The sequence below is a fragment of the Bos indicus genome, chromosome 19, assembly GCF_029378745.1.
Source record: "Bos indicus isolate NIAB-ARS_2022 breed Sahiwal x Tharparkar chromosome 19, NIAB-ARS_B.indTharparkar_mat_pri_1.0, whole genome shotgun sequence".
In the NCBI taxonomy this organism is placed as follows: domain Eukaryota; kingdom Metazoa; phylum Chordata; class Mammalia; order Artiodactyla; family Bovidae; genus Bos; species Bos indicus.
In genome coordinates, this window is record NC_091778.1 from 43,978,285 (window position 1) to 43,988,225 (window position 9,941).

Below are 9,941 nucleotides of genomic sequence, written 5' to 3' on the forward strand. Positions count from 1 at the left end.
CTAGAACCAGGCTGTGTGACTGGAGCCAGCGTTACTGATGTCTGCTGTCTCCTCTGTGCCTAAGGTCCTGCCCGAGGGTGGATCTACATTGCCCATATTGCCCCAGCCTCCTCCACTCAGGGCAGAGGCTGTGGAGGCTGCTAAAAGAAGGCTTGCAGCATTCTGAGCAAGTCAAGAAAGCCAAGACTCTGGATTCCCAGGCCCAAGGCATTTAGATCCTCAGGAGTTAACCCAATTCAGCTTGATCTGATAAAGCAGTAACAGAGCTCAGGAGTAAAGCTGAGCCCATCCCGATCAATGCATTGTCTGTGCCAGAGAAGTTCTTGGGTCTGATCCTGCTCCAGGCTTCTTCTGTTCCAGGCCCAAAGCAGTAGGCACATTAAAGATGGTCCCAACTAAGACCCAGAAGCTGGACACCAGGGTAGGACTGGGTAGTGCCAGTCCTGGTGACTCACTGTCCTTGGGCCTCAGGGACGCCAAGAGGCCACCCCCATGCCACTCAATGGAAGAAGGATGAGTAATTGCCAGCTTCCAAAACTGCCCTCTTGCCTGCCCCACCCACTACCCTAGGGCAGCATACTGGCCATGAGGAGGTTAAATCTAGAAGGTCAAGGAGGGTGGAGCCCTGCGGTGTTCAGACTCCTCTCAGTGCTGGTAAAAGCCTGGGAGTGTGGGCGTCCCTGGGGGTGGAGCTCTGAGCTCTGGGGCTCCAACTTGTCCCACTGACAACACTCCTACAGGAAGGGTTTGTGTAAATAAGGATTTTTTTTTTTTTTGCTTCTCTTCTACAAATAAATTAAGAAACAAACTAGAAAATTGTCTGCACCCATTGCAGCCCTTGCGTGTGGGGTATGCCCTGTCCCTGCAGGGCCAAAAGGGTCCATGGTTCCCTGAAATCTCAGAGTAGTCCAGATCCAGGCTGGAGGCAAGAGGGAGGTCGTGACCTCTTGGCAAGCTCAGTCCTGCAGCTGCCCCAAACAGCCCGACTGTCCCTGGGGCTCGTCCAGACCCGGGTGCTGGCTGGGAGGGGAGGTGTCTGGCAGGTCTTGGCATGGAGGAGGGCTGCTGCTGGGCCTCTCGGGGGAGGGGTTGGCCAAGTAGGCATTCACCAGCTGCACGATCTCTTCCACCTAAGAGAGGACAGAGGTCAGAGTACAAAAGGGGCCAATGAGTTCTCCTTTGTCTCATCCTCCCCCCAGGCTCCTTCCCAAGGCCTTATGTGAGCTGCCCTCCTCAACCTTTCCTTCCTCATCACCTCTCTCCCTCATTCTGTGCCTATCACACTTCTGCTCCTCTGTTATCCTAAGGCGAGTCTCATCTCAGGACCTTTGCACTTGCAGGTCCCTCTGCCTGGAAAGCTGTGTCCCAGGATCTCCTTTGGGTGTTGTTGAGTAGCTTTTCCTGACCATCCTACCTAATGCTCTGATCCCCTCCAGTCACTTCCTGTCTGACTACCCTTGCCTTCATAGCATTTGTCACTGTCTTTAACAGTCTTTGATCCCTTGTTTCGTGTCTGATGGCCAGTACTAACGTAAGCTCCTTGAGTTTGTCTTTGATCACTGTGGGATCCCTAAGGTCTAGGGCTGCACCTGACCCATGCTCAATGTTTCATAAATGTTTTAACACCCTCTCCCTCCCTTCCTCCTTCTACACCCTCTTCCCACTCACCTGGGGACTCTGCAGGAGGAGCTGGCTCTCTCCCACCCTCAAGGCCAGGGTGTGGGGACCCATTAGCTGGCAGGCGGCCACACGGCCATAGCTGACACTGTGGATGGGCTCTGTCTCACCCGGCCGCGAGAGGGACATGGCCTTGGCTCCCAGGCCCAGGCATAGCTTCTGTGGAGCGCCCCCACCAGGCTCCTGTGGATGTGGACAGACAGGCAGAGTCAGGGTGGAAAGGGGGGACCCTGCTGCCTTATTTTTGGTGGAGGGAGATGGCTGTGAGCAAGAGGTTTCCTGGTCCCTCCCACCCCCCACATGATCCACAGCTCCTGAGAGTGAGGGCCTCAGGGACAGTGATTCCTGGGCTTTGAGATGGGCAGCTGTGCTGGGTGTAGGGAGTGCAGTGACCCACAACGGGGGCCTGTGGCTCTGGGGCAAAGGTGTGGGGCTTGGGCCACCAGAGTCCCCCTCTCCCTTCTCCCCCTCACCGTGCTCAGCTCCAGAACGTCATACCGAGCAGCGCCGAACCCTGGACACTGCGCCGCCAGAGCCAGGTAGGCAGCCATGGCCTCAGCTCGGCCCATGCCCCGTAGCCGCTTCCAGCCTCCCAGCACAGCAGCCGCCCTGCCGGCGCCGCCACCTCCCTCGCGGGCCACGCTTCCAGCCGTGCGGCCGGCCCCGCCGTGCCGGGCCCGCTCCGCCCGCCTCTTGGCCAGGCTCGGGCTCCAGATCGCCCCGGCCAGCAGGGCGGCGGAGGGGGGAGGCCTGGGCACCGGGCGGGGAGGGTCTTCACGCGGCCGGGCCGGGGTGGGCAGCAAGCGGTCCAGGCGCGGCAGGGGCGCCCGCGGGGGGAAGTCCCGGTGCAGGCTCTGCAGGCGCAGCGCCGCCAGGGCGCGCAGCGTGTCGTCGGGCGGGGGCGGCCGGCCGCGCAGCAGCAGAGCGTGAGCCTACGGGGAGGCAGCAGGCATCAGCACGGGAGCCGCGGGTACCGTCGCGAAGACACCTAGGGTGCGGAACTGTAGGTCTGGGTTGGAGCACGGCCTCCCCCGGGGTTGTCATAAGGATGAAAAGCGAAGGCCCAGAAAGGCGGGGGTTCAGGCTACGGGGTCTCCCCCAGGCGTGAGTGCGGGAGAGCCTCACCTGCTCAAAGAGGAAGGGCAGTTCGTGACCGTCTGGGGACAGCCCCTCAGGGTGCAGAGGTCCGTGAAGACGCAGACATAGTCTCCAACCGGTGTCCGGCGGGTCCTCCAGCCCGGCTTCCTCCGCCGCCAAGCTGCAGAAAAAAGAAGGGAGCGATACGGCCGGGTAGCAGGGCCCCGCAGGCGGCAGCCCAGGGGAAAGAGGCGAGGCCAGATGTTTGGAGGCGGGGCCCGCCCGGGCGGAGTGGACCGCGGAGGCGAGCCTCGGAGCCCGACTGCAAACCGCCGGCGGGCAGGAATCCGCCTGTGAACTTCACCATGCCGAGGCCAGCGCTCGGTAAACGTTTACTTAGGGATGGATTGAAGCAGAGAGGCCAATGGGCTAACGGAGAGCAGGGCTGGGGCTGGACATTTACTTCTCAAACCTGGTGAGCACGTCGGCCACGAGAGTCCCCCCGGCCAGGGCTCGTTCCTGCGCCCCTCGTTGCTCGTACAGCGCGAATGTATTACGGCTCCGGGTCAAGCCCAGCCGCCCCACCAGCTCTCGAGCCACCTGGAAGGCAGGGAGCATAAGAGGAAAGTCAGGCTCAGACCACGCAGGGGGCCTGCCAGTACTTCTGGAAGGGTCCAACTGGAGGTATCTTTCAGGTCTCTTAGTCCCGCCACACGCAGCCCATACCCAACTGATGACTCTCAGACTCGGGCAAACCTAGGGTCCCGGCACCAGGAAAGCCAGGCACGGGACGCTGGGAGGCTGAGGTTTCCGGGGTTCTCTCTGGTCTTACCTCTCCCGCCGTGGTGTGGGAGTCTATGGCCACAGGGCAGGCACCAGCCCCCGGACAGTGCACCGTGCACAACAACTCCTGCCGTCGGCTCAGCGCGGAAATCTCGGCCAGCGATGGCACTAGCTCCCGGCCGCGCGTCCGGCCCAGCGCTCTCCGTATGAAGCGCGCATATTCCGCCAGTTCCGAGTCCGGGAGCGCCTGCTCAGTCCTGGATTAAGGACAACCGGAGGGTTAGTGCTCCCAGGGCTTTCCTTCTCCTCCCCACTATTGCCTTCTTAGCTCAGACTTTTATTTCACCTGGCCCGATTCCCTCCCCTCCAACTCTAAGTTCCTTGAAGGCAGCACCACCAGCTGTTCTGAATCTAAACACCACCCCACCCCCACGCTCTGTAAGGAGCTGAATTACTTTCTAAGGTCCTTGGCAGCCTATCTGCCCTCTCCCACTTCCCAAAATTTCCATGCTCCTCCTTTGGGTTGAAATCCAAACTCCAGCCGCATTCTGCCTTCCAACCTAAAAGTCCTGGCACTGGACTGCATCAGCCCCGAGGAAAAACAGCCTTTTAATAATTCTTCTGCTCAAAGTGGGAGCCTTTTTTGTAATTCCTCCGCCCACAAGTGGGATATGAACTTGTGATTCCCACAAAGGCACTGCGCTCCGGAGCAGCGGCCCTGACCTTGGGCAAGTCCCTTCCCTTCTCTGGGTCCAAGTTCTCCATCTGCCAAACCCTTTGGAATGGCTGCCATTCTTTCTCAGCTCCCTCCGCTCCCTCGCCTTGGCCTTACCCCCACGCCTCCCCTCTCACCTCTCCAGATGCCCAAGGAGGTGTCCCCGTACGGCTCCCCCTGGCCGGAAGGTGCAGCTCATGCAAGTGAGGAGCTGCCAGTACCGCAGGGCCGCGGGGTCTTGGGTTGCTGGCGGCCCGGGGGGCCCCGCGGGGCCCGAGGTCTGCTTAGCCAGCTGCAGGAAGAGTTCGTCTCGGAGCGCGGGCAGGTCCCGGCAGGTCTGGAGCACACCCTGCATCAGGGGCCCAGGGCGCCGCGCCCCCTCCAGGGCCTGCAGCGCCAGGAACAGCCTCACGGCCTCCTCGCGCAAGGGCGCGTAGCCGGGACCTGAGGGAGGGTGGGGGCGGAGGGACGGTTTGGAGAGGGGAAACAAAGACGGGCCCGGGGAGGAAGGCTTGAACCGCGGGAAGGTCGGAGGGAGTACAAGGGGACAGGGGTGGCAAGGAGGGGAGAGTGCGAAGGACAGGAAGAGTGAAGGGAAAGCAATGGTCCCCACAGAGCCAAATTCAACCCCTGCCTCCCAGGAATCTCCTCCTCTAGACCCACTAAGGCTAGGCTTCAAGTTAGTAACTTGGAAAAAGTGTTAGTCGCTCAGTCGTGTAACTTTGCTTCTCCATATAGTGACTCTTTGCTTCCCCATGGACTGTAGCCTGCCAGGCTCCTCTGTCCACAGGATTCTCCAGGCCAGAATAATGGAGTGGGGAGCCGTTCCCTTCTCCAGGGGATCTTCCCAACCCAGGGATTGAACCCAAGTCTCCCACATTGCAGGCTGATTCTTTACCGTCTGAGCCACCAGGGAAGCCCTAGTAACTTGGAGGGATAGACTAAAAGACAGAGTCAAACCGTGGGTTCTGTACTTAGGTACTGAGAGTCATCACTGTGGGCCAGAAAACAGGTTGGACTGAGAGTCAGAAAACCAAGGCTCTTCTCCCAGCTCCCCTTATTCCTCTAGCTTGAGAACCTGGGCCTGTCATTATACCCTTTTGGGGAGAAGTGCAGCTAAACGAGGCCAGCACATTCTCCTGAGGTGGTGGCTTTTCCACCACTTGTAAAGGAAGTATGTCATGGTGTTGAGAGTATAATGAAAGAACAAGAGAGAGTGTGTAAAAGCTCGTGAAGGAACATCGGTAGTCAGAATGAGACCCAAAGAGAAGGTAGTCAGTCAAAGGGGGTCTTTACTTTCTGTGCTGGCTTCCCTCCCCCTCTACCCTGGGTATCAGTCTGCACCACTTCTTGTTTCATCTTCATCCTTTGAAAAATGAGGGGCTAGGGGCTAGTCCTCTGAGGACTCCTAGATCCCTATCAAGTGAGACCCCATCCCAGGGACTTGGGCCATGGCACCACTCACCTGGGGCAGTGACTCCGTAGGGCAGGGGCAGGAGTGGGGCATACAGGGCTCCACTGGTGTGCCTCAGAATTGGGTTTCTTCTGTAAATAAGGGCCACGGCTTCTGGATCCCCACGACTCTCCTAGAGGCCAGGGAAATGATCTCAGTGATGGAGAAGGGAGCTCCCTCGTGAACCCAGAAAGCTTATGGGTCCATCACTCTCCTCTTTCTCCATAGAGTTCTCTCCCTCGCACCTGAATGTCCCTGAGCAGCAGCTGGGTGGGGGTCTCCAGAGGTGCCTTGGAGGCGATCACTTCCCGCAGCGCCACCCCCCAGCACTCTGCCTCTGACTGGCGAGGCGAGCAGAGCCGAACGCTGTGCTTCCGGCCACTCACGGTCACTGACCACAGACCTGGGGGAAAGAGAGGCCGCGGGGACGGGGGTGGGGGTGGGGTGGGCAATCAGGGCTGCCTGGGGCAGCTGCCTGGGGAGGTAGGAGAATCCCCAGGAGGTCTCACCGGTCTCCTTGGGCCTGCGCTCAGGGCCGGACACTGAGCACAGGCTGGTGAGCACTAGGCTCCCGAGCCGCCTCGCCCCCTTCCCGCTGCTGCTGAACTGGTCCAGGGAGTCCCGGGTGAGCACAAACCAGGCTCGGCGCGGGGGCAACCAGGGCCGCGCCCCTCCTCCTCGGGGCTCGCGGTACAGCCAACCTTCGGGGGAAAAGGCGGGAAAGGGGATCAGCAGGATACGACATCATCCCCTGGAGGGTTGGGATGGGGCCTCTAGAGCGTATGAGGTGGATCCCCACCTTTCACGACGACATCTGGGTCATCTTCAGACGGCCCCTTCTCCGGGATGAGGCTCCGTGTCTCCTCCCAGCTTTGCAGCCTGCGCAAGAGGGGAGTGAGGGTTGGGCAAGCCTGCCGGTCCTGCACCCCGCCTCCAGGAGGCTCTTCTCTAAGGGCTCCCCAGACAGGCCGCGAGGGGTGCCTACTCCCGGCTGGCACCCCTCCCCCAGGCTGTGGGAACCGCTGGGCCGTTCTGACCTCGAACCAGAAATAGCCTGGACCCCCCCTTCCTCCCCGCGCCCCCAGCCGGACCGCCCCCCGGGACCCTGGCCAAACCACAGCGTCCGGGCGTAAGGCCTCTCCCTTATTGCACAACCGCGGGGAGGGAAGAAGGAGAGGATGGGGGTCCCAGGAACTGGCTGGGGTCTCCAGACCATGGGACTGCAGGGGCTGGGCTCACCTGTCTGAGACTGGCCCACTCCTCATAGGCTGAGTCAACGTCACATCTAGGGGGCCCTGGGGAAATAGGGCATCTCTCAGGCTCAGAACCCTCCTTTCAGGATGCCAGTGGCTTCTGCTCTGGGACAGCGCAGCTCAGGGAATGGAGGAATCAAGGCGTGGGGTGGTGACTGTGACTGACCCAGTGAGCTGAAGCCACTGGACTTGCCCCTTCCACCAGTCTCTACCCAACAGCCCAAGCTAAGAAGCCAAGACTCTTGCCTTGTCTCTGATTCAAGAGGCAATCAGGGGTTGGGGAAGAGTAGAAAAAGCACCAGGCAGAGTCAGGAGACCAGGGTTCTAATAGCATCTCAACCATTAATTCCAGTCAGAAACTCGCTGTGGAACCTGGGCAAGCCCCCTTAAGTCTTTGGGCCTTAGCTTCCCAATCTTTGAAAAGGGAGTGGTAGATGAAGTCCTTTCTTGCTCTGGCAGACTCGAAGTCACCCCCTCCTCCTCATTTTCCCTTCTTTGGCTGGTGGGCGTTCAGGCTGGGAGGCAGGTGGTAGGCACGGAGGTGAATGAAGGGAAGAGGAACCCTTTCAGTATAGGAGTTTCTCCAAGAGCTTCTTATCTCCTCCCACAGACACTCCTGAAACTCAGTGGTAGGTAGAGACCCTGCCCTTTTGCTGGGGCTCAGGCCAGGCTGAAGAATACTCTGCATGGAAGGTACAGTCCAGGATTTTGCCCTCCCTCCCCCATCCCACCTTCGTGCCCTGGAATTTCTACTGTAGACTGGGGTCTAAGAGAGGCTGAAAACCCATCCAGGAGCCAGGTCAGGCGGGAGGAACTGTGCCAGGGTCCCATTGCGACCAGGCAGCTAAAGCCAGGAGGCGGGGGAGGGGGGCCAGGGACACCTGTCCCCAAGCTCTGGGGGAAGGGGGGTGGAGGTGGAGCATGAGGGAGGCAATGGCAGTGGTTCACAAAGCCGACCCTGCCCAGAATGGAAGCTTGGGGACGCCTGGGTCCAGTGCCTTCAGGGGCACAGGTCCTCTTATTTTCTGGGGGGGCCAAGAGGGGCTCTCAGCCACACCACCGTAGGGGCAGGTGCTGACCCCTCTCTTAGACCAACTACCCTAATCGCAGTCCCCTGCTTCCCTCCCTCCCCCCCTCTATATTTATCCGCCCTCCGCCTCCGCCAGGTGCTGGCGCCGGCCCCGGCGGCGCAGCCCGCCCCACCGGGCACTGAGCCACTGGGCCTGCTAGGGACCCCTGAGCGGGGGATGGGAGCCTGACCCAGGCCACAGCACACGAGTCTGGCTGCCCGGAGTCTGGTGGCTGGGGTGTAGGGGCATGAGAGAGGGGACGTCAGGGGATGATCGTCTCCTACATCAGTAGAGCCTCAGTTTCCCCATGGCAAGATTCGACGAAACCCCGGAGCCGAGTGTCTCTCACCATTCCCTCAGGGATCCCCGAGGAGCTTCACCAGGAAGGGAGAAGAGTTCTGTCCTGAGTGTCAGGGTAATGATGAGGGGTCCTCGGAAAGCTGTGACCCCCCGGCTCCCTCTCCATGGAGCCCCCGCCACGGACCCCAATCTGAGGATACCTGCTTCCCCTCGCCCAGGTCCCTGCGGCGGGAACTCCTGCATCTGGCCCTAGCTCCCTTCGCTCGTGAACTGGGAGCGGAGCGGACCCAGGCGTCCGAGCTGCCCAGCCGGCCTCGCCACATTCCTCGGCGCTGGCGGAGGCGGAAGGAGACGAGATGGGACGCGAGCCCGGCGGGGAAGGGAGAGGCAGGGCCAGGTCGGGCCAGGCGTGACACCTCCCCTGCCTCAGGGCCCCCAGCAGGTGGACAGCGCCCAGCGTGCTGCGCGAGGCCCACAGGCAGATCCCAAGGCGGGCTGCTGCTGGAGCTCTCGAGGGCTTCGAGCCCCCAGGCAAAAACATCCACTGAGAACCCAGTCCACACGGCGTTTGCTGGAGTCGAGCAGGATTAGGCTTGACGGCCGGTTGTAGTGAGAGGGGTTGAGACAAGGCTCCAAACCCCCCGGGGACTTACCCTCCCGCCGCCCGCTGGACTCGGGGTCCGTAGCTCAAAGGTCTCCTCGTCCTCGTCTTCGTCCCCGTCCCCGCTAAGCTCGCCGTCCCCGTAGTCCCGATGCAGAAGAGTAAAGCCTCGACGGCAGCAGAGGAGCCACCACAATCCCCCGGGGAGAGGCATCCGGGCGAGCAGCCGCGGGATGGGGGTGCGGGCAGCCGAGGCCGAGCTGCAGGGGGTCGGGGAAACTGGCGGGGCTCCGACCCGAGCGGGAGAAAGATGAGGCGGGAGGAGGGAAAGGGAGTCGGGGAGTGGGAGGAGGTGGTGTCTGGCGCTGGGGTGCAGAGGGTCGCTAGCTGGAGCCTGCAGGGGGCTCGGAGTCTGGGCCCCCGGAGGGGGAGGGGGGCAAGCGTCCAGGGCTGGGGGTGGGGGGGAAGGAGCAATGTCCGGAGCTGGGAAGTAGTGTCCGTTGTAGTGTCCAGCTCTGTGGGGGGCAGTGTCCGGTGCAGTGTCCGAGATGGGCAGTTGTCCAAGCTCCAAGGAGGGTCGTGTCCGGTAGGGCGTCCGGTGGCCGGGGCCCGGGCCGCGCGCGCTGCGCTCCCTGCAGCCCGGGGACTGGCGCGCTAGGGGCGCGAGCACAGTGCCGGGACCCCGCCTCCCCAACCCCCTCCTCTTCGGGCCCCCCTCCCTCTTCTTTCTCTCCTCCCTTCTTTACAGGGCTGTGTCCAGTTTTCGTCACAGCCTCTTCTGTCCAATCCCTGTGCCTGGCGCCGGGCGCGGCCACCAATCAACCTACTGAACCGCGGCGGGTTGCATCATGTGCCCCTGGCTTGGTGACAGCGAGGAGGGGCCGGGGAATAGGGAGGGAGGGGGCAGTGTGATGTTAGCCACGCCCCCGCCTCTGAGGTCAGACGCGGACTGCTAGTGACGTCACGGAAGCCCGCCTTCATGCTCTTGTTTTAACTCTTGGCTTACCAACCA

The 9,941-nt window shown here is 61.5% G+C and overlaps 1 protein-coding gene across 5 annotated transcripts; it reads right to left on the bottom strand.

Annotated features, from left to right (window-relative positions):
- Nucleotides 1–746: 746 nt before the first annotated feature.
- PLEKHH3 (pleckstrin homology, MyTH4 and FERM domain containing H3) lies at nt 747–9,607 on the bottom strand. 5 transcript variants are annotated; one of them, XR_002182953.2, is made up of 13 exons: nt 8,982–9,607; nt 6,945–7,000; nt 6,505–6,584; nt 6,215–6,406; nt 5,951–6,108; nt 5,718–5,838; nt 4,390–4,696; nt 3,587–3,794; nt 3,218–3,354; nt 2,803–2,935; nt 2,176–2,609; nt 1,669–1,860; nt 747–1,130 (listed from the first exon to the last, which is right to left on the bottom strand). XR_002182953.2 is itself a non-coding variant. In XM_019980977.2 (13 exons), exons 1-13 carry the CDS (start codon nt 9,141–9,143, stop codon nt 957–959), a joined length of 2,370 nt encoding a protein of 789 aa, XP_019836536.1. In that variant the 5' UTR covers nt 9,144–9,606; the 3' UTR covers nt 747–956. The 5 variants fall into 5 exon arrangements, 4 of the variants coding, with proteins under 4 accessions (XP_019836536.1, XP_019836534.1, XP_019836537.2 ...); XM_019980977.2 differs by having other exon boundaries at nt 2,151–2,609; nt 3,227–3,354; nt 8,982–9,606; XM_019980975.2 differs by having other exon boundaries at nt 2,151–2,609; nt 8,982–9,605.
- Nucleotides 9,608–9,941: the final 334 nt, after the last annotated feature.